At 51.2% G+C, this 26672-nt stretch overlaps 14 protein-coding genes across 14 annotated transcripts; 7 read left to right on the top strand and 7 right to left on the bottom strand.

Annotated features, from left to right (window-relative positions):
• Window positions 1-2383: 2383 nt before the first annotated feature.
• Window positions 2384-3063, bottom strand: BCR37DRAFT_380597 (uncharacterized protein). The gene has a single exon (XM_040869522.1). It carries the CDS (start codon window positions 2662-2664, stop codon window positions 2425-2427), a length of 240 nt encoding a protein of 79 aa, XP_040724469.1. The 5' UTR covers window positions 2665-3063; the 3' UTR covers window positions 2384-2424.
• Window positions 3064-3309: 246 nt separating this feature from the next.
• BCR37DRAFT_387874 (uncharacterized protein) lies at window positions 3310-4557 on the top strand (the record flags this gene model as incomplete). The annotated part of the gene is made up of 1 exon (XM_040870573.1): window positions 3310-4557. One exon carries the CDS (start codon window positions 3310-3312, stop codon window positions 4555-4557), a length of 1248 nt encoding a protein of 415 aa, XP_040724468.1.
• A 497-nt stretch (window positions 4558-5054) lies between these two features.
• Window positions 5055-6080, bottom strand: BCR37DRAFT_331164 (beta-lactamase-like protein; the record flags this gene model as incomplete). The annotated part of the gene is made up of 1 exon (XM_040867010.1): window positions 5055-6080. A coding segment is annotated over one exon (1026 nt), but the record flags the coding sequence as incomplete, so codon positions are not given.
• A 1061-nt stretch (window positions 6081-7141) lies between these two features.
• Window positions 7142-9250, top strand: BCR37DRAFT_387872 (uncharacterized protein; the record flags this gene model as incomplete). Its single annotated transcript, XM_040870572.1, has 1 exon — window positions 7142-9250. One exon carries the CDS (start codon window positions 7142-7144, stop codon window positions 9248-9250), a length of 2109 nt encoding a protein of 702 aa, XP_040724466.1.
• Window positions 9251-9365: 115 nt separating this feature from the next.
• BCR37DRAFT_393484 (RlpA-like double-psi beta-barrel-protein domain-containing protein-containing protein) lies at window positions 9366-10149 on the bottom strand (the record flags this gene model as incomplete). Its single annotated transcript, XM_040871313.1, has 2 exons — window positions 9366-9614; window positions 9658-10149. The coding sequence occupies 2 exons, from the start codon at window positions 10147-10149 to the stop codon at window positions 9366-9368; spliced, it is 741 nt and encodes a 246-aa protein (XP_040724465.1).
• Window positions 10150-10745: 596 nt separating this feature from the next.
• On the top strand, window positions 10746-14528 carry BCR37DRAFT_380593 (uncharacterized protein). Its single transcript, XM_040869521.1, has 2 exons — window positions 10746-11100; window positions 11154-14528. The coding sequence occupies exons 1-2, from the start codon at window positions 10799-10801 to the stop codon at window positions 14473-14475; spliced, it is 3624 nt and encodes a 1207-aa protein (XP_040724464.1). The 5' UTR covers window positions 10746-10798; the 3' UTR covers window positions 14476-14528.
• Window positions 14497-15444, bottom strand: BCR37DRAFT_393481 (GPN-loop GTPase; the record flags this gene model as incomplete). Its single annotated transcript, XM_040871312.1, has 1 exon — window positions 14497-15444. One exon carries the CDS (start codon window positions 15442-15444, stop codon window positions 14497-14499), a length of 948 nt encoding a protein of 315 aa, XP_040724463.1.
• Window positions 15445-15516: 72 nt separating this feature from the next.
• BCR37DRAFT_393480 (putative NAD(P)-binding-domain-containing protein) lies at window positions 15517-16387 on the top strand (the record flags this gene model as incomplete). The annotated part of the gene is made up of 2 exons (XM_040871311.1): window positions 15517-16297; window positions 16341-16387. 2 exons carry the CDS (start codon window positions 15517-15519, stop codon window positions 16385-16387), a joined length of 828 nt encoding a protein of 275 aa, XP_040724462.1.
• Window positions 16010-17299, bottom strand: BCR37DRAFT_53954 (uncharacterized protein). Its single transcript, XM_040872354.1, has one exon. It carries the CDS (start codon window positions 17022-17024, stop codon window positions 16410-16412), a length of 615 nt encoding a protein of 204 aa, XP_040724461.1. The 5' UTR covers window positions 17025-17299; the 3' UTR covers window positions 16010-16409.
• On the bottom strand, window positions 17300-18235 carry BCR37DRAFT_53943 (uncharacterized protein). Its single transcript, XM_040872353.1, has one exon. The coding sequence runs from the start codon at window positions 18121-18123 to the stop codon at window positions 17575-17577; it is 549 nt and encodes a 182-aa protein (XP_040724460.1). The 5' UTR covers window positions 18124-18235; the 3' UTR covers window positions 17300-17574.
• A 1528-nt stretch (window positions 18236-19763) lies between these two features.
• On the top strand, window positions 19764-20084 carry BCR37DRAFT_380589 (uncharacterized protein). Its single transcript, XM_040869520.1, has one exon. It carries the CDS (start codon window positions 19813-19815, stop codon window positions 20002-20004), a length of 192 nt encoding a protein of 63 aa, XP_040724459.1. The 5' UTR covers window positions 19764-19812; the 3' UTR covers window positions 20005-20084.
• A 216-nt stretch (window positions 20085-20300) lies between these two features.
• On the top strand, window positions 20301-21170 carry BCR37DRAFT_380588 (uncharacterized protein; the record flags this gene model as incomplete). The annotated part of the gene is made up of 1 exon (XM_040869519.1): window positions 20301-21170. A coding segment is annotated over one exon (737 nt), but the record flags the coding sequence as incomplete, so codon positions are not given.
• A 1655-nt stretch (window positions 21171-22825) lies between these two features.
• Window positions 22826-23601, bottom strand: BCR37DRAFT_53866 (uncharacterized protein). The gene is made up of 3 exons (XM_040872352.1): window positions 23329-23601; window positions 23255-23276; window positions 22826-23216 (listed from the first exon to the last, which is right to left on the bottom strand). The coding sequence occupies exons 1-3, from the start codon at window positions 23469-23471 to the stop codon at window positions 22941-22943; spliced, it is 441 nt and encodes a 146-aa protein (XP_040724457.1). The 5' UTR covers window positions 23472-23601; the 3' UTR covers window positions 22826-22940.
• Window positions 23602-25187: 1586 nt separating this feature from the next.
• On the top strand, window positions 25188-26462 carry BCR37DRAFT_404716 (uncharacterized protein; the record flags this gene model as incomplete). Its single annotated transcript, XM_040872061.1, has 1 exon — window positions 25188-26462. The coding sequence occupies one exon, from the start codon at window positions 25188-25190 to the stop codon at window positions 26379-26381; it is 1194 nt and encodes a 397-aa protein (XP_040724456.1). The 3' UTR covers window positions 26382-26462.
• Window positions 26463-26672: the final 210 nt, after the last annotated feature.

Genomic DNA, 26672 nt, shown 5'->3' with positions numbered 1-26672 from the left:
CAAGGAGTGCAGTCAGGCCGATACAATGGTTGGCATGTAGCTGTGTGAGAAAGATTTTGCGTATAGATGGTAGCTTGTAGTCTTTATTGAGGAGAGAAAAGCCTGTCTTACTTCCACAGTCAACAGGGTAGCCTGCATGTGCATTCAATGCGAGTAGGTGAGCACTTTGTGTGCGTGAGCCGGCTTTTTGTGCACAGAATTTCCCGAGCGCGCCGAACCGTAGAAGTCTGGACGGTGGGGTGGACACGACCACGTGATGCACATTTCTCCCGAATTTATAAGCGCGCTAAAAACCGGTATAGGTGAATTGAGTTGACATCAATCATAATCATACTTTGCTCTAGGCTAGTCTATCGTTAAATCTATTGGAAGCACAATGCTTCATGTCCTTTTGTGTGAAGGTCGGACACTAACTCGCCCAGATCGTGTCGTGACCTCCACGAGGGGTACCTCAACTGCAGTTGTCACTTCAACAGAGCGAGTCGCTGTATCACTGCGTTTGGTGCGTGATGCAGACCTTTTGCCGGCTTGACTTGGCTTGGAATCCAAATCAGCTTCTTTCTGGGCCTGTTTGGCAGCCTTAGCGGCCTGGGAAGCGGCCTTCTTTTCAGCGCTTGCCGCATTGCGCACAACAACAGCCGCTGCACGCGCCTCACGTCTCCGCTGGACCTGAGACTCCTTGTTAGCCTTCTTCTGAGCCACTGCTGCCTTTCGGACTGCTTTGATCGCCTGCTGCTGTCGTTTGACCTCTTCCCGCTGCTCTATAAGTTCTCGCCTCAGCTCGACAGTCTCGCCGTCCGTAAACACGCCGGCCTGACTTTGGACAGCTCTCACTTGCTCGATGACGGTCAATGCCCTCTTCCTTGATCGTGTCTTCTAACTATTAGCCTTCTCAAGCTGCTCAATCCTGGCAGCTGCTGCCTTGTTCTCGGCTAAAAGTTTTGTGTGATGGTGGCCAATGTATTTGGAAGCTTTTCGCTGGCCAGGCGAACCTCTTGCAGATAACCGGTTCACGAAGGTTCGAATCTTGTGGGCCTTGGACACGGTCCCATAGCCTGTCGCGGGTCGAGCACTATCATGTTGCTGAGGCTCATTAGCAACGCTTGGAGTTCGAGGTCTCTGACGCAAGCCTTTGAGCACGACCTCTGCATTGACAGGCCAGAGACCCGTCTTTTGGAAAGAAGACTCAATCGTCTTCTTCACAAACGTCTTCTGCCATGCTTTCCAGAAGATCAAGAAGAAGTCACGCTTTTTGATGGCTGTATGTCCCTCCATAGTTGTGATCAAGTCGTTCAGGCCTTGTGAATAATATCCCGCAAGTGGACTGAAACAGCCTACATCGAGCGGCTGCAAGCTGTGCGTCGAATGAGGCGGGTAGAAGGCACATATAATCTTGAGCTCGATGCAGCGATCCAAGAATGCATCGGTCATATGTGACCCATGACCGTCGAGAAAAAGTAGCCTCCAAGACCTCCTTGCCTTCAACTTGGTCTCCTTCTCGAAAATCTTGTCCAGCCAGTCCAGGCCGTGCATGTTGGAAGTCCAGCCGTTAGGAGACGCAGCGAAATAGCAGCTATGCTCCTCACGCCTGAAGTCCTGGACCCAATCATCATGGACCTCTCCTGACTTCGCCTTGTAGATCAGGCCCGGTGACAGCGCAGTCCCATCCGCGCAGATTGTGGCCAGAACGGTAATCCACTCACGACTACCGTCTTGCACAGCCCTGGGCAATGTCTTTCCAACAAATTCCTGCTTGGTGAAGACTCTGCGCATCTTTGACAATTGGCCTAGCATGAAGCCCTTCTCGTCCATATTGTACAAGTTATCGGCAGTGATCCCGTATTTTTCGATCACCTCGCCCACTCTGATGAACCATGTCTTGTAGCTTACCGCAGAGTCCGCCTTGTGGCGCGCCAAGTCCAATGTTTGAAGAAAACCGCTGCTCACTTCCTCCTTGTGTCGCGCAATAAAACGCGTGACCCAATGCTGTCCGAGCTGGCGGCCAGCGAGTTTCGACGCGAAATTCATCACCATTGATGGCGGAGGCGAAACGCATTGATCGGTCAGTCGTGCAATCCAGTCAAGCACGCATTTTTCTTGATGTTTGTTGAGCGCCTGCATGTTCTCGAGCTTGACCCTCGTGGAGGTAGACTTCCCGCGGTATTGGCGCGAGAGGCTTGATCGGCCCACGTCATACTTTCTAGCTATGGCTGCTAGATTAGGCTTGTCTGTAGCATACGCCTCCGCAAGGGCGAGCTCCATCGTGCCCTCAGCTATAGAGATAACGCGTATTTAAGACGCGTTGTTTACTTATTTTATTTCGTGCATCACGTGTTCGTGTGGGCCCCACCGTCCAGACTTCTATGTGTGTTAGATCCAAACAAAGAAGACCACCAGCAATAGTGTTAGATCACAATCTTGGCCTCATGGAAAGGACGTAAAGATGCATATGAAGACGAGATGAGAGAGCGCCGAGGGTAGTTCGTGACAAGAATCTTTGCGCGAAAACCAAACACTACATTTGGTATGTTCTCGAGGATGCCTCTTAAGCTTGCAATTGCAATTGGCGACCATCAAAAGCCCTTTCAATACCATTGAGCGTGTCAAAAAGATACAAGCTTGACAAGACCTATAAAGAGGCCAGCTTGATCGACCGGTCCCCATGGGAAAGCCTGTTCTCTTGGGCAAATTTGGCTACAGCGGAAGTGGTGTCTGAAGCCCAAGCTTAACCGCAACTTGATTCAGAGGCAACTGGCGAAAATTAGTCTGAATCTCTTTCGAAAAAACAAGAGAACCCACAAGTATCAAAGCAGTGCGGGCCTATTCTACAGATCCACAGCTGTAGTTGTGAACACAAAAGACTCTGAGTGGAGTTTTACGTCGAGATCCCGATCATAAATAGTCAGGACCGAATTATCTCAATTACTGCTGCAGCAGCTGCAGGTGACAACCAAGCTGCAGGGGTGGAGAAGAACGCACAGCACCCTGTCAAAAATATGTCTGCACACGCGTACGGAGAACTCAATTGCTGACGGAGTGTAAATTAGCATGGGCACGTAGAGTCACCGGCCTCTGTGGAGGTACGATTGTGTTTGCCTAAAAGGCTACCTCAACGTGACTGCATGAAGCATGTAACAGCTTTTGGAGTAAAATCCTGACCCCTCAAGAGAGAAAAAATCGACAGCATGAACAGGGGCTTGAAACGACCCCGTGTGTCGCGAACAATTTCGCGAGCGTAGAAAGCGACAACTTTGAGCTCAGTCCAACAGACATTATCACATCATCCGTCGATCGCAAGTATTGATCACGATGCGTGCGCCAAGCGCAATTTCTTATGTCTGGCTCTTTGTGACAACATTGTATCTGGTCTTGTTTCTCCACAACGTCACTGCCGCGGCGGGACGCACTGCTGGGTCCTCCAGCTCTCCAGCTGCAGCTGCTTCTAGTCGCAAGCGTGCAAAACCCGGATCTTCAATTAAACCACCACCTGCAGGAGAGACCGCAAACCCATCGCCGGGGCAAGTGAAGCCAGCGAAGTCCGCATACCACCAAAAGAGTTTCCCAGTCTGTCGAAATGTGTCGGTTGGTTATTACGGCCTATTCGGAAAAGAACCTGGACCTGACCAAGGAGCGCCAGGTACTAGCCTAGCTCAGTTTCCCAATCTTCCTAGCACGTTGGTCCCAGCTAGCGAAGGATCTTGCGAGATTAAATGTCAGGAGAAGATCCACCAATTCGAGTTTGCTTTGGGCAACGCGATCGTGCGGACTCTGCCGATCTGTTGGGCAAGTCGCAGGTTCAGTATTGTGCAACGAAGAGCACGCTCAATGGTGTGCGGGGCTCCAGTGTCTCTAGGCTGCCGCTTGTCATCTTCATTGTGTGAGTGTACTTTCAACCTGATCATTCCTGAGCAATTGAATGAGACAAAACTCGAGATGAGGCATCACAGAAAGAAATATTTCAACGGAGTTGGACAAACGACGTCGTTGTGTGACATGCAGCGCTTTCCGGCGACAATGTCTGATGAACTGGACAAAAAGATCCTAGTTCGAGAGTCTGCGGTGTATAAAAATTCAAAGTCTGCTGAAGAAGAAGGGAAGCGAAGCTGGCCACTTTTCGAGTGGCACTCCATGCCGAATGAAGCTGTCATACTGGGAAATTCTTTTACTTGCCCCAAGCCACCAGCCAAGATTCGGCCGGGGAGAGAAAAACCAGCCGGGCAATGGAAGAAGGTGATCACCGAGGTTTGTCTTTGTCCCAACAATCGTGACAATGGTGAGGGAGAGTGCAGCCATAAGGAGTTGATATGCGAGACGATCAGCTTGACTCAAGCCATTGACAACTTGCGAAGGGGTGGAGGTGGACTGTTCGATGTGTACATGCAAAAGTTCCCCCAGCTGAAGGATTATGTGGCACCCATCTCAGGCACAGCAATAGCGACCGACCAAGTTCCGCAACAAGATTGGGCAACGCTGCTTACTGCAGTTGATTCGGTCCGTCGGAAAGGTTTGAACATCGACCTCAACGTACCTGCTGCAGACGAAGGCGATGAGCTTTGACATGCTCAAAGTCTGATTGCACACGTCTGCGTCTCATGTTGCAGAGGCCAAGCAGTCGTATGAGCGGTCTTTCGTTGAGCAATGAAGACACCTTCACCGACCGCGAAACGGTAAAACCTGCTGTTTTCTCTTTATCCTTTCATATCAAAGAATATCCAAGATAATGCCGCGAATAATTCAAACACTATAATCAAGACACAACGCATTGAAGCGTGGCACTATCGATCAATGTGCTACTCGGTCAGAGCTCGTGCGCTTTACCTGGACACTCGAGTGCGAGGAATGTCTAGCATCATACCATCATAAGCAGCAATGACTTTGCCTTTGTAATCGTGAACGGCTGTGATACCATTGTGCTGCTTTGCACTATGCGAGGCGACGTCTGAGGGACCTTTGCGTTGAGCATCGTCTGCAAACAGCAACTCGAGAGTCTCTTGTGTTGCCGATGATGCTTGCCGTGCAATTTGCTCAAACAGCTGCATACAATGCCTCACTCGTTGCCCTTTCCCACCATAACGACTTGAAAAGTGCGTCAATACAAGCATCTTTGCCTGGCACGCCGATGCGAACGCGCCTGCGACTTCAGGTGTACTGTGCCCGCGACTTGCTGCACGCTCTCGTACTGAAACCAGCGTATCGCTGGGCTTACCGTACGGTGGTGGTAGGTACGCATTAGTTGACTCATGCAAGACAAGCGAAACAACGCTTCGTTCTAGGTGCGGTAGACAACCGGAAGCGTCATGAGTGTCACCTAGGAGGACCACTGTACGGCCACGCTCTTTCGGTAGGGGACCTACTGTGCTGCCTGTGGGTAGCGAGACGGCTTGACCAGCCTTGAGCGCTGATAATGCTGCGCGGCGTTCTGCATTGGCGTTGCCAAATGCAGCCATGAGAGTACTGGACGTCTGTTGTGTAATCTCCACAAAATCTGCTTCGCGAAAGATGAAGCCAAGGGTGGGCACCGTGTGTTGAATGGCGACTGCATCGACGGTGATGCGATGATCGCTGGATATGCTGGACCAGATGGGAGCTGGCGATGAGTCTGTATCCGGCCTTTTGATGCAAGAGCCTTCTTCTCGTGGAAATGATGGGCCCTCGAATGCCTGCTCCTCATCAAACAATAGCTCAATAACGCGAAACGGTGATGCCAGCGCAGTGTAAGTCAATCGAAAATTTGTCCTTAGAAACTCTTGTGTACCCAGTGGGCCATAGATTTCAAGAGGCCGCTTGCCAGTTCCTTCTCTAAGCTTCCCTGCAGCAACGTCTTCTGCTCTTCCGCCGTGACCACCGAGCAAATCGGCAAGGAGTGCAGGCAGGCCGATACAATGGTCGGCATGTAGATGTGTGAGAAAGATTTTGCGTATAGATGATAGCTTGTAGTCTGTTTTGAGGAGGGAGAAGCCTGTATTGCTTCCACAGTCAACGAGGTAACTTGTATGTGCATCCAGTGCGAGTAGATGAGCACTTTGTGTGCGTGAGGTGGTCTGTTGTGCACAGGATGTCCCGAGCGTGACGAGCCGCATGAGTGTCAGATCAAAACAGCAGAAGACCAGTAGCAGAAGTGCTAGATCACCACCTTGGACGGATGACAAAGATGTAAGGCAGCTCGATGATCATGAGGTCACTTCTTGCTGGTACGACGAGATCAGATGGGCAGAGTATCCTCAGCCGAACTCAAGCTCAAATAAGGCCTATCTCCTGAGTCCTGGGGACCCTCCGACCCAGTCTACAGTGTGTCGTGTCATAGTCTGAAAGAAAAGCCTGTCTGCAGAGACCGAGGCAACAATCATCCATACAAGGTGGCAGTTTGACACGAAAATGGCAAACAAGTCATTTGCATGACGAGTTCGGCATGACCTTCTTTGAGAGACCTGCGATGGCTTGTGCTAGACAAGGCGATCTTTCTGCGGCCTGTGCTCCCTACATAAGTCTCTATATAGGTATTTGTCTGACGAAGCAGGCGGTGATGCCGGGGGTTGCATGTGTGTCACGCGGCTTGCGGATGCGAGGCCTCAATTTGCTCAAAGCCTTGGCTGACCAGCTTTGTTTGCCTGCCTTCATGGTATGCGAAATGAGGCATGGAGGTGGTATAGCATGAGCCATACAAGGTAGCACTGCATCCTCATCTCCTGGACTCTGGGCCTTCCTCGAGAGACGACATATAAAGGACTCTGCCTCGTCCATCGAGCCCTTTCGCCATTTCGCTGTGACTCGCCCAACGAGGAAAAGGAAAATTGGGAAGAAACAACACCCCCAGCATCACCCAACAGCATACCCCTCCTCCTTCTCTCTTCTACTCAAGCACCGGGAGACAGCGTAGCAAGGCGCAGACTGTAGCCAGAGGGTAGGCGCACTTACCTGTCCACTTTCTTGCGAGCGAGACCTCCAAAGCGCAAGTCCATCGCCCACCAGCAGAAGAGGCGCCGCCGCTTCTCTTCCCTTCTTCTCTCCCTCCCCTCTCTACCAGCCATGGCCATCCAGCAATAACATCACATCGGCTTGTCTGCTACAGACAACAGGCGAGCTCTTTTCAGCAAATCGCACTCTTCACCAGCAGTCAAGCAGCTCCCTATCATACGCAGCGATGCAGCAAGAGCAGAGCGACAACGCCAAGTTCTTTGGTCAGCATCTGCCGCTCGACTACTGGTCGACTCTCAACGCCCACTCGCCACTCACCGTTCAAACACAATTCTCGGCGTTACAAAACAACCTGCAGACCATTCAGCAGCAGCAAGAAGCCGACCTTCCTGCTCTGCGCACCTATTTCAACGATGAGCTCTCACCACTCGGTGGATCGACGCATGGCGACGGCAACCTATTGCATGCGCCACCTTGTAGGCCTTACTCGAAGATTGCCTCACCTACAGGCACACGCGCCTGCTCTTCATTGCTCTCGGAACTCCTCAAGCCAGCAGCGACGCCACCCATGCATGAAGGTGTTGCTTCACCGTCATCGACAATCGGGACACATGGCGACTTGGTCTCTGATCATGGTAGCTTATCCACACACTCAACTCCACCTATGCAAGCGTCACCACCGCCAGTCAAGCGCAAGACGTGTATCTCTTTTGCATGTGCCCCTATGCCTGATAAACACCCCACCACAACGTCAGGTACAACAAGTCATGCAGGGAGTGCCGTAGGGTCTGCGAATCGATCGCGTGCGTGTTCAATTGCAACAGACAAGTCTGCAGCCGAGGAAGCTGTCGTCCTCCCAAAACGCACAATCACATTTGCTTGTGGTGCTCAACGGACGTCACCGGAGAAGGCGGTGCAGCCTGCTGTACCTGTGCGTGCTGGTTCACCTTCACAAATTGATACGTCTTGTGAAGCGACACCGGTCCCGAAACGTACGATTTCCTTTGCTGCCGCTGCACCGAGCACGGCGACACTCCCACCCACAACGACAGCCAACACTCGCCCTACTCTTGCACGAGCGACACCGTCAGATGCAAGTGGGCATAGCAGTGATGTCCCGCTTACCAACAGCACGCACAATTCGCGTCGTCCCTCCATGGAATCTGTCTTGACGGGTGTTTCGGATTCTCGCAGGCCGAGCTTGACGAGTGTGGGTGGTGCATCCCCTGTTCTCCAGCCACGTCAAGCGCCTACGTGTAAAAGTACTTTGGACGCCATGTTGCAGAAGGAAAAGATTGCCAAGGTGATTGAACCGGTGTTGGAAGAGGACGAGGATGAAGATGCAGATGAACTGGATCCTGCCTCGCCGTTTGAGCTGGACTCTGACGATGATGGGTATGTTGAGGATGTTGAATCTGACGAAGACCCAGATGAGGATGAAGATGAGTTGGATGAAGGCGATGAGGATGATTTACTCCTCACAAAGCGCAACAGTGCCTGTGCTACGCCACGTCAAGCACCGCGTTTCGCACAACTTGACTTGGGTGGTGCTGCTGCAATGGAGGATATGGATGCACCCCTCAAAACACCCGTTTATCGACCCGCTTGTCCAAGCGAATCCGATTTACCAGATACGACTGATTTCGCTCCGGGTACTTTAGATGAAGATCAACCTGCGTGCGTTGCATTCGATTGCGCTGTACGTGATCGTGCATTGGCTCGACGGATCGCTACACCACAAGATATTGATCCTACATTCCCCGATTCAGGGAGTGGTAGTGATAGCGAAGCGGCAGTGGATCGTGTGGATGTTCAAGAAGCTGCAAAGTTGAAAGCTGCGCGTCGTGGCTTAGGTCGATCGCCTGTGCCAACGACTACAGTGATTGTTGATGGTGTTGAAGGAACGGGCGCAATGCCTGTTCGCTTGAATTCACCACCACCTGCACGCAAGAGTGCTTGGGCATTACGAGCACGCAGTCTTCCTGCTCGTCGACCAGTTGTGAGAAAGCAAACGTCTGCTATGGGTGGTAAAGAAGGCATGTATGCACCGAAACCACAACGTGCCGTGACGATCAAGCAATCCAACGAGCAGCGCGCTCAACGACGCAGGGATAAACGTGAGCTCAGGCATCAATTGCAAGGTGGACCGAAACCCGTCAAGAGCACAACTGCAGCTGCTCCAACGACGACTGCTGCAGGTGGTATGGAGAGTGAGGTGAGTGATCCTGTTGTTCGGGTGGATGTATCTGGACACGAAAAGATGAAGGCGATTGGATGCAAGACTAGGAAACAAGCTGAGAACCCATGCTTGATCAGGCCTGTTATGTCTATTTAGCACACGTTTATGGGCAGCCCTCCGACTAATATTTTGTATCATACTGCAAGGCACATATTCAAGTAACAACAGTTATTCATGAGAGTTCACTAACATAAAGAATGTGTCGTTGGGGCTAAAAATTGACATTGAAAGTCTGTGTATTGTCACCGCGTCGTACACCCGTCAATGTGAGTACTTTCCCAGTCAAACCCGTCAGGCGCATATCAAACAACGTGCCAGGCAGATCGCCTGCAGGATTGGCATAGTGCGCCATGGGTTCGTTGAGGGTCAAGGTCATCCACACACCGCCTGCGGTATCTGTACGACGTACTTCAAGCTTTGTGACGGGAACATTGTGGTTGCGTGGTGCGACAGCAGTCCACTGTGAATCAGCACATGTCTCAAGTGTGCAGAAGAACACATACGTAGTCATTCGAACCATCCTTCCAGTGGATAGAGATGCTTGGAAATTCACACGACACAGCAGTCCATGTGAGTCCTCGCAGGATACCTGCAGATGACGGTGTATTCTTACCAGCAGCCAGTGTTGTCCATGCAGACTGCCAGAGATCTTGATGAAGCGATGAACCTGCACCACCTGCAGAAGTCCATGTACACTCGGGACACAAGTCAGTGACAAAGATGCGTTTGGTGCTAGTGCCATAGGTGACGGTGTAGCATGATCCACAAGCAGCAGAGTCGCTCCAGAGAGTGCTGGAGATGGCAGTTCCGAGGAATCCTGCTGGAGGGAGGTAGTCTGCACCACAGGCACCGTTGGAGTTGCCGGTATAGAATGTAGCATGAGCTGTGACTTGTGTTCCGATAGGGAGAAGACCTGGCGCACGCTGTGCCGAGGATGGAAGACAGACTGATGCGATGCAAACGAGGGTGCAGATGGAGGGAAAGAGCGTGAGCATGGCTGACCAGAGAGAGTGAGCAGCTGGATGGAGGATGGGTGAGTCCTCGTTGCTCTCTCTCTGACTCTTCGGCGATGGGGAGTGAAGTATCCCAGAGCATCCCAGAGCAAGCAGCAGCTAGCAGCAGCTAGCGACAGAAGTAGCAGCGACAGTATCAGCAGTATCAGCAGCATCAGCAGCAGCAGCAGCATCAGCTCACTCTGCTCGTGCTTGCTCTGCCTCGTACTGTCTGCGCAACTCTGCCTCCCTCTCTGCCAGCTTCTCCTTCTTCAGCTGCGTCTTGCTCACCGGCTTCTCCTTCACCACATCCTCGCTGCCTTCCTGGAACTTGCGCCTAAGTGCCTTGAGCTCCCTTGCCTTCCGTTCAAGCTCAATCTGCTCTTCCTCTGTTGGCGGCCGCTGGACATTGGGTCTCCCGACCGTTGCGCGTGTCAGCTGTCCTTCTCTTTGTCCTGTTAGCCTCTCTACTGCTGTATCTCTGCTGCTGCTCACCTCTTTGGCATCTTGTCTCTGTCTCTCTGCTGGTGTAGTAGCACTGCAGCAAGTCTCTGCTCCTTCTCTGTGCTGGCAACAACGCATCAAACACAAACAGGCGACTCACCACCACCACTACCACTACCACTCGCATCAGCAGCCAGCAGCATCAGCCATGGTCAGGCTGCGCGAGATCAATACAAAGGCTCAATTCACATTCAGCCCGCTCACCACCCAGCTCGTCACTGCAACAGCAGCAGGCTCACTCAGCACCGACCTCAGTGATGAACCGGCCCTGGAACTCTACGACTTGGACTTGGACGCCGATGAGTTTGTCCTGAAACCTAAAGTCAGTGTGGCTATTCAAGAGCGTTGTTGTAGTATAGCCTGGGGAGGTGTCAGCGCTACCTACAAAGCAGGTGTCATTGCAGCAGCATTGGAGACGACTGTTGACTTGTATGACGCAGAAGCACTCGCGTATGTCTAAATCTTCCTGGTTTCGCGTCTCTTTACAGTTGCTGACATTTCAGGCATGGCAAGACTGCACTGATTACGCGTGGTACCGCCCATACAGGACAGGTACGGTGCTTGGACTTTAGCAAGATTCAAAAAAACCTCCTTGCAACGGCTGGTACAAAAGGCGAGTTCTTTGTTTGGGACGTCTCTACAAAAGAAGCACCGACAGCGTACAAGTCTACACGACTCGATGAAATTGTCTCGATTGCGTGGAACAACAAGGTCGGTCATATCCTTGCACTCGGTGGGAAGAGCGGTGCACTTAGTGTCTGGGATATGCGTAAGAAAGCCGAACTCATTCACATCCCAACACGATTCCCAGTCAGTGCTATCGCCTGGCATCCTTCAAAACCCACTATCCTCACAACAAGCTCAGCAGATGATGCCAACCCCATCATCCAAGTCTGGGATTTGCAAAATGCCAATGCACCACGACAAGTGCTGTCGGGTCATGAGCGGGGTGTCTTGTCAATCGCTTGGTGTGCCGCAGATCCAGACTTGTTACTCAGTTCAGGCGCTGATAACCGAACCCTGATCTGGAATCCTACCACAGGTCAAGCAGTTGTTGAACTACCTGCTGCCTCACAGTGGGTGCATGGTGTCGCTTGGTGCACAAGACAACCTTCCATCATTGCCAATGCAACACTCGATGGAAAGCTCAATATCTACAGCATTCAGGATACCCATACACCGGCTACTGCACCCTCCGTCATCGAAACGCAAGCTGGTGATGACTTTTTCGATTCAATCCCAAAGAACTATCAAGCACAAACATCAACGTTTACGCTCAAACAGACACCTGCGTGGTTGAAACGACCTGTTTCCGCTCGATTTGGGTTTGGTGGACGACTGGCCACCGTTGTTGACAACAAGGTGGAAATTGTCACGTATCAAGCCTCGACGCGTGCAACTCTGACTGCAAAGGATATAAAAGAGACCTTGTCCACCAAATCACCCGCAGAGCTATGTAAAGAATTGCATGGACAAGCTGAATTGGAAGAGAAGCAAGACTGGGAGGTGATTGAGACGTTGACTGCTGAGGATACGCGAAAATCATTGCTTGCACATCTAGGCTTTGCCAAAGAATCTGTCGATGAGCGTCTCGCAAAAGCAACAGGTGAACAAAAGAAGTCGGATGATGTATTTGGTGAGGATACGGATGATGCCTTTGACAGCATCACGCAGACCAATGAGCCTTTCAAGCTCTTTGCAGGTGATGAAACAGATAAGCTCATCACAACTGCCATCACGAGTGGTCGATTCGATGCAGCTGTGGATGTGTGTCTACGACAAGATCGTTTGAGTGATGCCTTTATGCTTGCTCTATGCGGCGAGGAAGCAGATCGCGCAAAAGTCCAAAAAGCCTACTTTGCCAAAACACAAGTGCCCTACAAGCGTCTACTTTCGAATGTTATTGCTCACAACTTGACGGATGTCATTGAGTATGCTGAGCTGGAAGACTGGAAGGAATCCCTGGCTATGGCGCTCAACTATGCGACTCCCGCAGAACTGCCTGGCTTGTGTGGCAAGTTGGGTGGCAGGCTTGAGGATGCTGGACAACGCAAGGACGCTATTGTTTGCTACCTTGCTGGCTCACAACTCGAACAACTTGTCAAGATTTGGCAATCTGGCGCACAAAAGCGCAAAGATGAATTGCTTGCGTCTGGTGAGGAGAAAGCACCCTTTGACGTGCATGTTGCGCAGCTCGGTGAACTCATGGTCAAAGTGCAAGTCTTTAGGCGGACTGTTGGCTTCAAGGATACACAGAGGAAAGAAGACGGCAAGTACCCGCTTGCTGGACTCTACGACCTGTATCTTGAGTTTGCTGGCCTGTTGGCGAATGAAGGAGAGCTAGCCTTGGCTCGTGACTACCTCGAGTACGTTCCAAGTGATTACAATGGCGCCGAAGCACTGAAGAAGCGTATTACTGGGCCTACTGCTGCAGCCGCTCAGACTGGTAAACGTCAGGCACACGCACAACCGCAACGTATGCCCTCCCAGACATTCTCACCCTATACAGCACAGTCCTTTCCGCCTGCACAACTGTCATCTGCACATCCAACTGCACCGCAGTCACAGCCGGGTGCGGCGCCTGTGAGGCCAATGTCTGCTGCGAAACCCAGTTACAGCTCACCTTATGCACCTGCACAACCTGCGCAAAGCCCGGCCGCAACAGCATCAAGCCCGTATGCACCTACCAATGCTGTTGCTAATGCATATACGCCTGCCAACGCATATGGGCAACCACCCACTCAAAATGCATATGGCGCATCACCTTATGCCAACGGTCCTTATGCAGCGCCAGGCGTTTTTACAACAAACAATCAAATGCCCCCACCTCGCGGTGCTCCGCCTCCTGCTGGTCCTGCAATCCTACCTGCTGCTCAACGAAAGGATATTCCCAATTGGAACGATGCGCCTGATTTCCCCAAACCGGCGAATCGCGGACGTGCAACACCTGTGGTCCATCGGCAAGTCTCACAGACCTTGCCGTACGGTTCTTCAGGTATGGCGACACCGCCATTGGCGGGACCATCACCGGGTCCTGCAAGTCATGCAGGACCACCGCCACCACCACCCAAGACGCGCTCTCCTGGACCACCAAAAGCTGCTGCGGTGATGGGTAGTATCGACGGTGCCGCGTCACAACCACCGGCACACATTCAGACTTCTTTTGGTCAATCTCCTTATGCGCCTCCTCAGCAGCAACAGCAACAGCAGCCATACCAAGCAGGTCCGCCGCCGTCCCAATATCAGCCTGGTCCAACAGCGCCCTATCATGCAGGCGCACCACCACCGGCACAGCAAAAACCAAGCTATGCGCCACCGCCCAAGGCTTCGACAGGTGTTGCACCTCCACCTGCCGGGAAAAGTCCAATCATTAATAGTCCCGTGTCGACACGCCCGATTGCACTTTCACGTGAACCATCGCAGCAAGGGTTCGCGAGTGAGCAACGTCGTCAGCAAGAGCAAGCAACAGCGACGATGCAATACCCTTCTGGTGACCGGACGCACATCTCTGAGGCCGACAAGGTGATTTATACATCCTTGCTGGCAGAAACGGATCGATTCGGTCAGTCTGCTGCACCGAAATACCAGAAACCGCTTGCTGAAGCACTCAAGAAGCTCAATGTGCTGTTTGACCAGCTCAACAATGGTGTCCTAACACCGGGCACGTTGGAGCAAGTCAAGGCTTACACTGCAAGTCTAGTGGCTCGAGATTATGCCACTGCGTATCGGCACCATCTCGAATTGACAGCAGACAAGATGCACGAGTGCCGTGAATGGATCGTGGCCATTAAGACTCTCATTGCTATTGGCAAGAATACGCCATAGACTTTTCTATACGATGCCTTTTTACACATCTCGCTGCCAGCCAGCTTCTTCATGTCGTTCATACACATCCTTGTCTGTCATCCACCGTTCCTGATCATCAAGTGCCGTATTGCCAACACTTTGCCATCCGCCACGAACAGCCTGTGTCCAGACTGCATCGCCACCTGCTTCTGCACCGCCAGAGCTGTACCCACCGGCCTTGTCAATTTGTTGAAGTAGCTTGGCCATACTCCGACGATCCTCCACAGCAAGCGTCTCGAAGCCAACGAGGCCAAAATCCTCAATCATAGAACAAATGGCTTGATTGAGTTTTGCAAACTTTTGCATGCGTGGATCTTGCTCGAGGAGCCGCAAAAGGTAGCTCAAGTCTTGGACTTCTGTGTAGTAGTCTAGATTGAAAGCCAGACCGCCGCCATACTTGTCGAGCATGTCAATCTTGGATAGGACATTGAGATGCGGCAAGTCGAGTTGAAGCATAGCCCGTAGCGAGACCATGAGCACTGAGATGTACTTTGCAGGATCAGTGCAGTAGTGTGCATCGACTAAATGAACCACGACAAGACGGTAGCCGCATTGCTTCTCGAGCATACAAAGTAGCGTTCGTAGCGCATCATTGTGTGTAAAGAGCTCCACTTGACCAGGCAAGTCAATGAGTAGGTATTCGCCCTGCTTCTCATCTCCCTGCAGCCCTTCAATTTCATGCTTCAGCCAGTCAAAGTTCTCCACCAGCGTCTCTATCGCATGGATGATGCCTCCATTCGGTCCGAGTCCCTCATTCTGCTGAATCTCGGCCAGCGAGATGAGATCTGTGATGGACACATCGGCTTTATACGGCAGCGCGTCATTCGCAGGGTCGAGGTTGATGATGCTTGCCTTGCGGCCTATAGCACCGAGAAACTGTGATGCGCCATGGACGTAGGTCGACTTGCCTGACCCTGGCGGACCAATGACAACCTGTCCAAATGGCATCCAGCGCGCTGCAGCAGTGTTGTCGTCGATGTCGCTTCGTAGTCGAGCTCGAAACATCTTGCGACACGACACATGTCACTGGATCGCGCTGGCAATGTCCAGGAAGTCGCAGAAACATTCCCTGCCATCCGACCAGGCGGATCTCTTCTACTTGCTTGGCAAATACGCAACAAGACTGTGCTGCTTGTAGGCGGTGGCGTTGTCGCAGCAGGACGACTGACAAAGATCTTGGAGGCGGATGCACGCTGTACATTGGTCGCGCCAAGCGATAATCTGTCGCCTGAAGTGCGCTATAGGATCGCACAGAAGGAGCCGCTTCTCACGTACAAGGACAGGCCGTTTGAGATGGCAGATCTCCAGGGCGTTGATATGGTCATGACGGCAATTGACGACAACCCACTCTCTGAGGCCATCTGCTTGGCCAGCAGAGCTGCCAAGATCCCTGTCAATATTGCCGATGTACCGCCCATGTGTGACTTCTACTTTGGTTCAGAGATACGTGATGGGCCTCTTCAAATCGTCGTCAGCACAAATGGCAAAGGTCCCAAACTTGCCAATCTGGTGCGGCGGCGTATTACAGGCAGTCTACCACCGAACGTTGGGATGGCCATTGAGAAAGTGGGTATGCTACGGCAGAAGCTACGGAAGCGTGCTCCGGGAGTCGGTGGAGAGCTAGGTGCACGGCGGATGAAGTGGATGATTGATGTATGCGAGTGCTACACAGTGCCACAGCTTGCACAGATGACAGACGCGTCCATGGATGACATCCTGGACGGCTGGGACAATATGGTCGTGCCTGGTGGTCGCAAGGGTTGCCCATTGGGATACAAGCGCAAGGAGACAGACGCAGGGTGTCCGCTAGGCTTCAAGCGAGAGGATGGCGTACTAGGCGATAGTCGGATTTTGTCCGCGCTGGGCGGCATGGCTTTCGGGGCATTGGTGATGCTGGCATGGACGCGACGAGGCTAGTCGCGACACAAGCCAAAGATGAGGTTGAAGGCGACGCCAACAACAATCGCCGCAGGCAAGCGTTTCCCGAGCCGGTCCATTTCAAAGATGGCAAACAGCGCGATGAAGCCAACGAAGAAGCCAGCAGCACAGCCAAGCAAGATTTCGTAGGAGATGCCCTGTAGCGCATCGTTCTGATCATTGCCGTCGTTGTCAATCCACGCCTCTTCTGCCGCCAAGTTTGCGTCTTCATCTGCATTGTCTTGATCGTGGTCAAATTGCTGTCGCAAATTGGCAATGTCTTGGTCCGACAAGCCAGCGTCGCGTAGTCGATCAAAACCGCGGGGTGCTGGCGTCATCACAGCGCTGTCTTCCGAGTCCGCTGCTGCAGGTGAGCCACTCAGCTCGCTGATAGAGCATTGAACAACGATCTCCTCTTCATGCGGAAGCGCGACGTGTGCAATGACTTGATCATCTTGCAGAATCTTCCCGAGGTAGATGATGCGCAGTCGCCCGGTGATGGATGTGTGCTTGACAACCTCCTCCTTGAGCTGCTTGGTCGTAAGCTCATCGCTCAAAGGCACTGTCAAGTCGCGGCCGGAGGATAGCCTGACTTTGACATGTCGCGTCATGGGCCGGTCGAGGGATGATCAGTCGCAAAGAGGTGAATCACACGCGCCAACAAAACTTTGAGTTCTGTCCAGTCAAGACGTTTTTGCAGAGTGAAGGCCACGAAAGATTTTGATCGCATACGAACAATGTTCACTAGCTTTGCGTCTTGCTGCTGCCCTGAGCTTGAAAGCTTGAGAATCTCTCAACATATTTTCAAAAAGCCACGAGACGGTCCGTACTGATCCAGCCGAATGCTTCTTGATGTGCTACGTTTCGAGCTCTTGAGTCTTAATATGTAGTCCTAGCTAGCAAACAGCTTGGTCGTTGCTTGCAAGCTGCCGACGTGACTCAAAGACAAAAGCGGAGCGACGCACCAGTCATTGCCGGCACAACTATGGGTTCTTCAAATGTCAGCTTGGCATTTGTTCAGACACCATGTGTAATAGAAGACGATCACGATTGCGATAAGTTGAAAGAGTACTTGCTAGGATAAGACTCAAGCTCCTCAAAAGCTCAGCGTAACTCAAGTGTGGTGCATGAATTGAAGCACCTCGCCTCGGGGCCTTCAGGCTAACCCTGACACGTTTTGCCCGGCCCTTGAGGCTTGACATTACAGCAATGCACAGACTTGCCAGTCCTGGCTTGGTAATGCTTGCCGTATGGTCCTGTGTAGCCGGCCGTGCAGTCGACAACGTAGTTGATCACAGTCTTGCCCGTGGCATCCAGTGGCCATATTTGACGCCCATATGCGCCATTACCCGGAACTCTCCATGCTGTGAATTGCATCGCAAACATCGACTGGCCCTGATCCTCGTGAGTAAATCGATTATCTGCACCAACAATGTAGTCAAAATAGTTCCGTTCCCCTAACCGAGGCATGATCTTGTCCCATCCATCGTCGAGCTGCCTTTCTAATGGGCTCAGGAAGAGGCAATCGATGAGCTGACGACACGATAGGTTCTTTGTAGGACAATCGCCAAGAAGACAGTGGGCTTCAGTATTTCCAATAGTGACCTTCACAGTAGAGCCATTGACAGGCTTCTGATCGGCTGAAACCTCCTGAAAGAACTTGAGCATGGCCAGGATTGTCGATACCTTTCGTGTTGGTGTGACTTTCATCGTGCAAGACACCAGTGAATTGGGTTTCGCGTATCAATTCGACTTTGTTGGCAACTGGAACTCACCTGCAAGCCTCTATCACGACTGTAATGATCAGGATCTGACAAGACGAGACGTGCAGAGAGCGATAAGGGTTTGGGCAACTGAGACTTCCAGATACAAGATAGTATGAGGGTCGATTGATGTTACTGACAAGGCTACAAAGGTGCGAGGGGCACCCTCTTTATACTTTGCCAATCTCGATCGAGGGACAGACGGAGTCAAATTTGGCGATGGAAAGACCCTGCAAGCGCGTGGACAACTGACGCTGGGGCTTTGTTGGAGAAGTCATCGACGCTTGACAGCGCGATGTGTTTGCGCGAGAACCACGAGGCATGGTGACATCAACGCCTGCGAGCATAACTTTGGAGCGCGGACCGGGAGACAGGGTGAGCTCATCGCCTGCGCGCGTAAAAAGCTGGAGCGTGGCTCATGAGACGAGGTGAGTGCGATGCCGGCGGAGGCCGCATCAAGAAGGAGATAGATCGGCCCGTGTCATAGTGCTGAGGATTCGACTGATTCATCGCGATGGAGAAGTGTCAGGAATGCTGGAAACTCAGGAGAGAGAGGCAGCAGAGGAACGGTAAATGTTTTATATGAGTTTCAGCTTTCAATTGCAAGATTCTGCAAAATTCGAAGTCGAGGCACAGGAGGTGCCTCCTGATGGGCACTGACTCCTGCAAGTAGCCTCAGAATCGGGGTTCGACGAGCTGCTGCATTGTACTCTAGGGACTATTTACAATCAGCTCAGCAGGGAGCTTGCGCCGATGAGAGCTCCGAATAGGTCTGACAGAATAATGACGAAGGGGCCAAACATCTCATCTGAAGACAAAATGAGTGGTTTGTTATGAGTGGTAGATTGAAAGACAGCAGGTCGCCGCAGCAATCGAGAGACGGTTGATGCAAACAGCGCACGCGACTTAGGACATGCTCCTCACGTTTTCATTATTGTCGGATCAAGAATAATCCGGGTTGTGCGTGGAGCTAGTGATGACGTGCCTGGTAAGGCGTCTAATTCAAGCAACCAAGATAGTGCAATGAGGAATCTTACAGATGAGGAGCAGAGTAGAGGCTCATGCTCCCTATAAAGTAAATTACAATAAGGGGTACTCGTCACGTGAAAGCAGGCGATACGCGGCAGAGAAATGCACTAGCGGTCACACCCCCGCAAGTCAATACTAGACTGCTCAACAAAGAATGTTCAACCAGAAGCAGGCCGCCTTCAGCGACTTCAGCCTAGATCTCATCACAGCTTTCAAACAATTGCTCCTGCGTTTTGATTTTAGGTCAATCCGCTACAGCTAGCCTATACTGATATTTGAAATCGATTCACAAGCACAGCGAGTATCCCCCCTGCAGTAGGCGATAGCTGCTGCATTCAAACGAGGAAGTCCACTTCTGGAGATTGTCTGCAATCAGGCTTGTCTGTAAATTGGCTGCAAGTTGGCAACTATAGAAGTTGCGGTTCAAATGCCAGTCACAATCAAGCATGAACGACTTTTCGAACGCTGTGGTTGCCAAATTGATCGTTTGCTGGTCTCCACGCGCATTTCGCCCAAGCATCGCACTCACCTCGTCTCATGGACCACGCTCCATCATGTTACGCTCGCAGGCGTCTCACTCACCTCGTCTCGTGGACCACGCTCCATCATGTTACGCTCGCAGGCGTCTCACTCACTTCGTCTCGTGGATCATGCTCCATCATCTGCTCGCAAGCATCAATGTCTATTTCCGTCCCAAACAAACCACGCTCGCAAGTGTGGATGTCTATTTCTGTCCCACAAACAATCCATGCTCACAGCGTGGATGTCTCTCTCAACACAGGCCCGGTGTCTACGTTGAGATGCTTTCAGGGTCTTTACCCTCGCCCACCTCTTTCTCGTCAGTTCCTCGTTCGAGGCTGGCAAAGTATAAAAGGAGCGCTTCTCGCACCTTTGTAGCATTGTCAGCAACATCCCTTCATAGGCAATCCTATCCATTGTTCGAAGTCTCTGCCGCCGAACCCACTCCACAGTCAAAGCCTCCTGTCTCCTTCGGTACGCCTTGTCTCGTCGAGTCGTGATCGTCACAGATCGCGATAGAATCATTGGTCTTCTTTATTTACCTTATGAGATCAATGCGGCTCTCACTCAAGATGACGATGATTGGCGGCTTCATCGCCAGCATCATATTCAATTCGTTATTACTTTGCTTCACAACCACAGCTACCCGCGCCGAGGGACTTGCAGGCATCGCTTCGGGCTCGAAGCGACCTTTAAGTGCAGTCGGCGCTCCTTCGAAAGGCGGAGTTAGACCTCAGAAGACCAACATTCCAAAGACTGCCATAGATCCCGAGTGTAGGACGGTATCAATCGGCTATCAGCATCTATATCGAAAGCCGATCGAAAAGCCTTCCACAGCTCAGCAGTCTCAATCAATTGCCGCCGTCGAGACTTCAGTGACGAGCAACTTATCACCACAATCAAAGCCCACACCGACACTGATGCTCCCAAAGAAGTGTCAAGACGCTTGTAAAATCGAAATAAACGCTTTCAAAGACCAACTTTTGGGGGTTTTCCGAAAGTACAGGCATCCTGCCAACTGTTGGGATACTACAGATTTGACCATCATTGACCGGAATGGAACAGCAATGGAACAGTTTTGTCCCGGTAAATGCGCTTTGCCTGTCTTCTGCATGTGTCAGCTCAGCCTGATCGTCCACCATCAACACAATGCAACAAAAGCTGAATTGAAAGAAGCACAGCGAAACCCCAATCCAAATCGCGCATCCATATGCGATATGAAGACATTTCCGAAAGGTTTGGGTGGAGCAATGAAGCATTCACTATTTCAGACTTGGGAAGTGATATTTTACCTCAATCGGCAAAAATATTGAATCCTATTGTATGCCCGACCTCTCAAAAAGAAACAGTTGCGAAGAGTTCGGCAGACCGAAAAAGAGCGAAGAAAATGATGATCATAGAAGTGTGCTATTGCCACGGAGTCCATGGCAAGAGGAGAAAAATCACCAAATACTGCGGTCATGCTCGAACTGTGTGTTCAGAGATGACCTACGATCAGGTTCGGAATACTTTCTTGCGAGACAAACCCGACAACGACATGCTGAAAATATACGAGGAAGTGTATCCTGAGCTTGTTAAATGGTTCAAGCCACTTCCAAGGACGGAAATTGCAAACGACCAGCTCAGTAGTGAAACTTTGGGCCTGTTCATCACCGGTATTCCCGAGCTCAATAAACCACCTCCGGAGCACGATGAATTCTGAAGTGCTGCATTTGTCCTTTGTTATAGCTAATTCACCATTGCTGATAGAACATGATTTCGAGAAATTGCAAGTGCAACATCAATGGGTCCATAGTCTTTGTCTCCAGCGACAGTAAAGGTCAGAGTTATTCTTTTACACATTGACCTACGGCTGCGGGAATCTTACGCAGACTTGAATTGCTCAACGCAAATTGGTCACTGACAGCTGCACATCCAGCCTTAGGTGAGGAAGTGGTTTCACAAGTGGTCAATGGTCAATTGCATACAATAGAGGACTCAAAAAGTGTGCAAATGACCTTCGGATGATGCACCCAGACATATGCGTATCAGTTGCACAAGCACACTGCAGCTGATGACGGCTGCTTTTGACGACAATATGAGTCCATGACACACATAAGAGCACAGCGATGCTGCAAATGCGCATAGATTTCCTTCAAGGCCATTTTGCTTGTTCTACAACGGAATTGGCTCTCCCTTGCCAGCGAAAGTTGAAGCTGCTGCGATCGAGAGTCAATTACTGGCCCTTCGCTGAAGCTAGCTCGAGTGACTCGCAAGACGAGATAGTCCAACGAAGCATCATGGGTAGCGAGCTCAGACAAGAGCGTAATTCAAGATCTTTCAAACGATCCCTTGGCATACAAAGGCGGTGAATAGCTATCCACTGCAGCTGAAGCTTCAGCAGTTGGCGGAGTTGTTTTGTGGTCAAAGTCGTGATATTGTGAAATTCAAAAAGCTGGAGAACGAGCACAGCTGCAGCGTCGGCCGAACGCGACAACTCAAAAGATGAGCTCCTCACACTAGCAGCACAAGTCCTCTGCAATGCACATCAGGCCTGGCTGCTTCTTGTCTGATCCACGCTTCACGCACTAGCCGCAGCTGATGTTTCCTAGCGTATTACTATTCGTTGACCCCTTGGCGCGATGCCGATAGAGCATCCTCATAGTTGTTATACTTGTCATGGATGTACAAAGGCTGCCGTGGCCTTGAAGCTTGCGCTAGTCCGGCATCATCGATCTGGGGATTGTCGGCAGCAGATCATGGAAGTCTCGAAGATGCAGGTCGAGACGTGTGCGGCATGCAAGATGGTGAAGTTGAAGCCCAAGCTATTCCTGAAAGAAGCTGTTGAAATACCAAGCACGAGAAATGTTAGGCATTATCCACGCTGCTGTTGTAGCTGCAGGGGAAATTTCCGACGCCGATCAAGCGCTCATAAACAGAAGACTGCCGCGTTGAGACACATGGGCGACAAATGCTTGACCATAGCGCTGGTACCAGACGGAGAATGATGGATGCGTAGTGAAGAGGCGATGAAAGGTGACGACCGGCAATTGCTGGTGTCTAGCAAGCAGCGAGCTGCAGGTGGCGAGCCAGGGCTTTGAAATACATTAGGCTCAGCTCTAGAGCAAGGAAGGCTCACTATGAGCTCCCCACAACTGTTGTGCAATGTGTCTTGCACGCTTCTTACGCTTCCGTGCTTGTCTCATCTCGCCGGCTATGGCGGCAGGGTAGTACACGTCATTCGCTGCAGCCTGAAGCAGCTGAATTGCCGCCGTTGTTGGCCGCTTGCGTTTGCTCTGTAGGAGTCAGTACAGTATGACTCAAGACAAGCAAAAGCAGAAGAAGTGTACCGTACGACGTGGCTGTGGGATTCTTGTATCGCTGTCGTCGTCTTGCTTGTCTGTTTGCGGGGTATTTCCTGCGTTGCGACGTGCTGATCGTGCCTGCGTGCCAATTTCGTCGTCGGTCCACTGGCTGATCAGCCTCTGCCAGGCGCTTTTTATGCCTCAATTGCTGTTGTCAGCGTTAAAAATGACGGACGGACTGCCTGCCTCAATTAGGCATGATTGCGTTCTTTGGTTTTAGTTGATGGGAGTGCCTCGCTGGTTCTTGAAAAGTCACATACGTCCCTGTAGTAGCGAGCAGCGCCGAAGATAGCATTCCGCTGCGTGTTGGTTGCCGCACTTGTTGGCCACAGACACATCGTCGCTTTGCTAAAGTTGCTAAAAGACTCGACCGCCTGGATCTCAATTCGCTTAGAATTCTCATTTGACACGGGTTGTGATCGTCCTAGTAACTTTGTCATGCGTGTATCGTGCACAAGGCCTTCGAATTGGTCTGGAATATCCTCCTGGATGCGTTGCTACAGCGCAGTGTATGAGTAGAGATGGAAACGTTGTCAGATAAAGCCTTGAGCCTTTGTTGGCTGTGCCTGCTGCGATACCAGCTCGAGGTTAATGAGCTAGTTCCGTGAACGACAAGGGCAAGATGCTTGGCTTAAAGGCATTGAGCAAGACTCTAGAATGCTGATCACATGCTGTAAGAGCTAGTAGACGTGCTACTTGGCTTTGCTGTGACAGTGTCAAGAATGAGGATGTCGGCTGTCAATTTGCTTGGCAGGTCGAACTCCACCCACAACATGCGCGCTACAACCACGCGATTGTACACACGACACCACACCTCAGCCAACCTGCTGCCACCGTGGCGCACCCTCTGAGAGGGACTCTGCTTTCGATAACTCATGACGGGCTATCATTTCAATGACCTCAGCTGATGCTGTGCTTCGCAGCACTGTCCATTGATTCCCTTCACGCGAAAGCTACGGTATCCTTGTGCCTCTTTTGCTCTCTCATGAGCACCTCTTTGGCTGACTCTTGCTTGTAAACAGATACAGATACGAAACGGGACAGAATCCCGAACACAAGAAGCTTGCTATTATTGAAGGATCCAGTATAACCAGAACGGACGCTCAACAGGCGTGTCCCAAGGATGGCTCCAAAGAATTCAACACTATCCAAGTGGACAGCTCTAGATGCTCATGCGTCTGCTGAGTGTCTCTGTAGAATCATAATTCCGGCTGAAAGACGCATGGATGTGCTGACTGCTCTGCGTACTTTCTACTGGCAACAGGAATCGGAGAAGAAGAAGCGCTCAAGGGACTGACTTTCACGGCAACTCCGCATTGCAGCGCTTGTCTAGGGACCCTTCTCGTCTTGATACCGCCGGAATCAGTCATATACAATGCAGTGAGGAGAGACAACACGTCTCAGCTTGCTCAAGGTACGCATCAACATCCGTCATTCTTGCATTGTATTGTGACAACAGTGCCTGCGGTTTGCTCAAGCCCCACGACCGATCAGCAATATAAGACTACTGCAAGATGTCGACAAGAACAAGTATTTTCGAGGAGCAAAATGAAGCTCGATGGCCCAGCCAAGGAAGCGCGGCTAAGTACCATATGATCTAGCTAGTCAATTCCAGACGTTCATGGTCAAGCTCTAGTAACCATGGATGACCCCTTTCTACTTCAGTCCCCTCCAGTCTACTGTTGTGAATACGGTTCATGGTCGCCTGCTTCTCGCCAGTGCTGTTGATTGCAACCAGTCGGTCATCAAACCTCCACCAGCTTGTTGCAAGTAAGTCTCCTTTGTAGATCTTTCCGAGGTCAGATGAGTTGACAGCGCACTTTCTGATGGTCTATACGCTCCAGAAGGGCAAAAGCAACAATTAAAGTTGGCACATACGTCATGTTGAACACGAGCCGGCAGCGAATATAATTTTACGCGACAAAGAACAATAGCGCTGCATCACATCAGTCGACGTTTCAATATGATCTGCCACTCCCTAATGTTGCAAGACTGAGACACAAGCAGCAAACAATCGCATAGCCACGCGAAGACGTCAACCACAGGGAATCGTATTGAGCCCCGAAACAAGATCGTTGCCGTCGGCCCGTCTTTGCAGAAGCACAATCACAAGCGTACAATGTATCTGGCAGCTGCGATGTCATGGCACTTTATCACGGGCTTTTTGGTGGCTATGTTGCTCTACAAATCTGTCGTTGCGGTTAAATCCAGTGGTGCCTCGGGGTCTTCTGCCAATTGGCCAACAATTGACAAGTCACAAGCAACTGACATTGCCAAAAAGGACATGGCCTTTATTCACTCAGCGGCCTTTCCACAATGTAGGAACGTGTCGATTGACTATTGGCTTTTGGTTCGCAACCAGGCTGCTGACGACAAATCAATCATACCGCATCTCGTTGAAGGATTTCCGCACACAGCTGTCCTCAGTGACCCTACAAGGAAGGTCACGAGCAAGCAGAATTGCATCCACACTTGCAAAAATCGCATTGATCTTTTCAATGCAGGACTGTCATCAGCATTGCAGCGTCTCTCAAGGTTCGTCCCTTGCTGGGGAAATTCTGATTTCACCATTTTGAATCGAAAAGCTATTGCGATAAAGTCGCCTTGTGTAGGGCAAGGTTCAGCTCTCTGCGACTTAGAGGTCTTCTGTGAGTGCGATATCAGTCTGTTGGTTCACTATCAGCTCAACGCGACCAAATCAGAAATGCGCCACCACAGATGGAACGACTTCCAGCCTCCAAACCCCAGTTCTCAATGCGATTTGTCAACTTTTGCGCAGAAACTTGGCGGAGCAATGGAGGAACAACAAGGGCCGAACCGTAAGAACACCATTGCTTTGCCATTCCGTGAATGGCGTTTTCGACCCGATAGACTTACTGTGTTGAACCTTGTTACCTGTCCAAGTGAATCGGAAAAGAGCCGTGGGAAACCACCTGCAGAACCCACAGCCATTGCAGAGGCTGATGCGCATGGTGAGCCAAAAAGGAAAAGGATTAAGAAAGATCCTGTCAAAGAAATCTGTTACTGTCGAAGCGTCGATGGCAAGCCCACTCCCTCGAGTGATTGTGGCCATACTGAGCTGGTCTGTCGAGTGACGAGCTACGCAGAGATCATTCAGGAGATGAAAGATCACAGAATCGATTTGCAATTGCTAGCCATCTACCTGGAACAATACCCCGGGTTGGCCAACAACTTTCAGCCAATCTCGAGAACTGATATGGAGGCAGATCAGCTCAATCAGGAAATCTTGCAACCATCACTCCCTGACCTGAATCTTCCTGCACGCGGGTCCCCAGATTATGACGAGCTCTGACACTTGCAAGCTTTTGAAAACAATCGTTCATAAATATTGTCGTCTGGCTATGCGCATGATCAACCTCATTTTAGATTATCGTTTATAGCCATCGTCGAATAATTTGCAATTGATGTAGGCTTGCTTGTCCCGAAGGCGCGAGTTCTGGCTATTTTGGCAGAATCTATTCGGGGTTGGTCGCTAATCACCACGCGCAACTGAGCAAGTTTCTGCATGGCAGCCTATCTCATGGAACCATGTTGCCTACAATGTCGAAGAGGGTCCAGATTCCGGTCCACGTGCGAAAATCAC

Source organism: Protomyces lactucae-debilis, assembly GCF_002105105.1.
Source record: "Protomyces lactucae-debilis strain 12-1054 chromosome Unknown BCR37scaffold_12, whole genome shotgun sequence".
Classification (NCBI taxonomy): Eukaryota; Fungi; Ascomycota; class Taphrinomycetes; order Taphrinales; family Protomycetaceae; genus Protomyces; species Protomyces lactucae-debilis.
This window is presented reverse-complemented; position numbering and strand designations above follow the sequence as displayed.

Excerpts from the sequence above, each read along its gene's own strand:
- BCR37DRAFT_380597 (XM_040869522.1), bottom strand. The coding sequence starts at position 2,664 with ATGGGGACCGGTCGATCAAGCTGGCCTCTTTATAGGTCTTGTCAAGCT.
- BCR37DRAFT_380593 (XM_040869521.1), top strand. The coding sequence starts at position 10,799 with ATGGTCAGGCTGCGCGAGATCAATACAAAGGCTCAATTCACATTCAGC. Across the intron at positions 11,101-11,153 it reads TATGACGCAGAAGCACTCGC|GCATGGCAAGACTGCACTGA; the intron begins GTATGTCTAAAT and ends CTGACATTTCAG.
- BCR37DRAFT_53954 (XM_040872354.1), bottom strand. The coding sequence starts at position 17,024 with ATGACGCGACATGTCAAAGTCAGGCTATCCTCCGGCCGCGACTTGACA.
- BCR37DRAFT_53943 (XM_040872353.1), bottom strand. The coding sequence starts at position 18,123 with ATGAAAGTCACACCAACACGAAAGGTATCGACAATCCTGGCCATGCTC.
- BCR37DRAFT_380589 (XM_040869520.1), top strand. The coding sequence starts at position 19,813 with ATGTTACGCTCGCAGGCGTCTCACTCACTTCGTCTCGTGGATCATGCT.
- BCR37DRAFT_53866 (XM_040872352.1), bottom strand. The coding sequence starts at position 23,471 with ATGAGAATTCTAAGCGAATTGAGATCCAGGCGGTCGAGTCTTTTAGCA. Across the intron at positions 23,277-23,328 it reads CTGCTCGCTACTACAGGGAC|AACGCAATCATGCCTAATTG; the intron begins GTATGTGACTTT and ends CTAAAACCAAAG. Across the intron at positions 23,217-23,254 it reads CGCAATCATGCCTAATTGAG|CAATTGAGGCATAAAAAGCG; the intron begins GCAGGCAGTCCG and ends CGCTGACAACAG.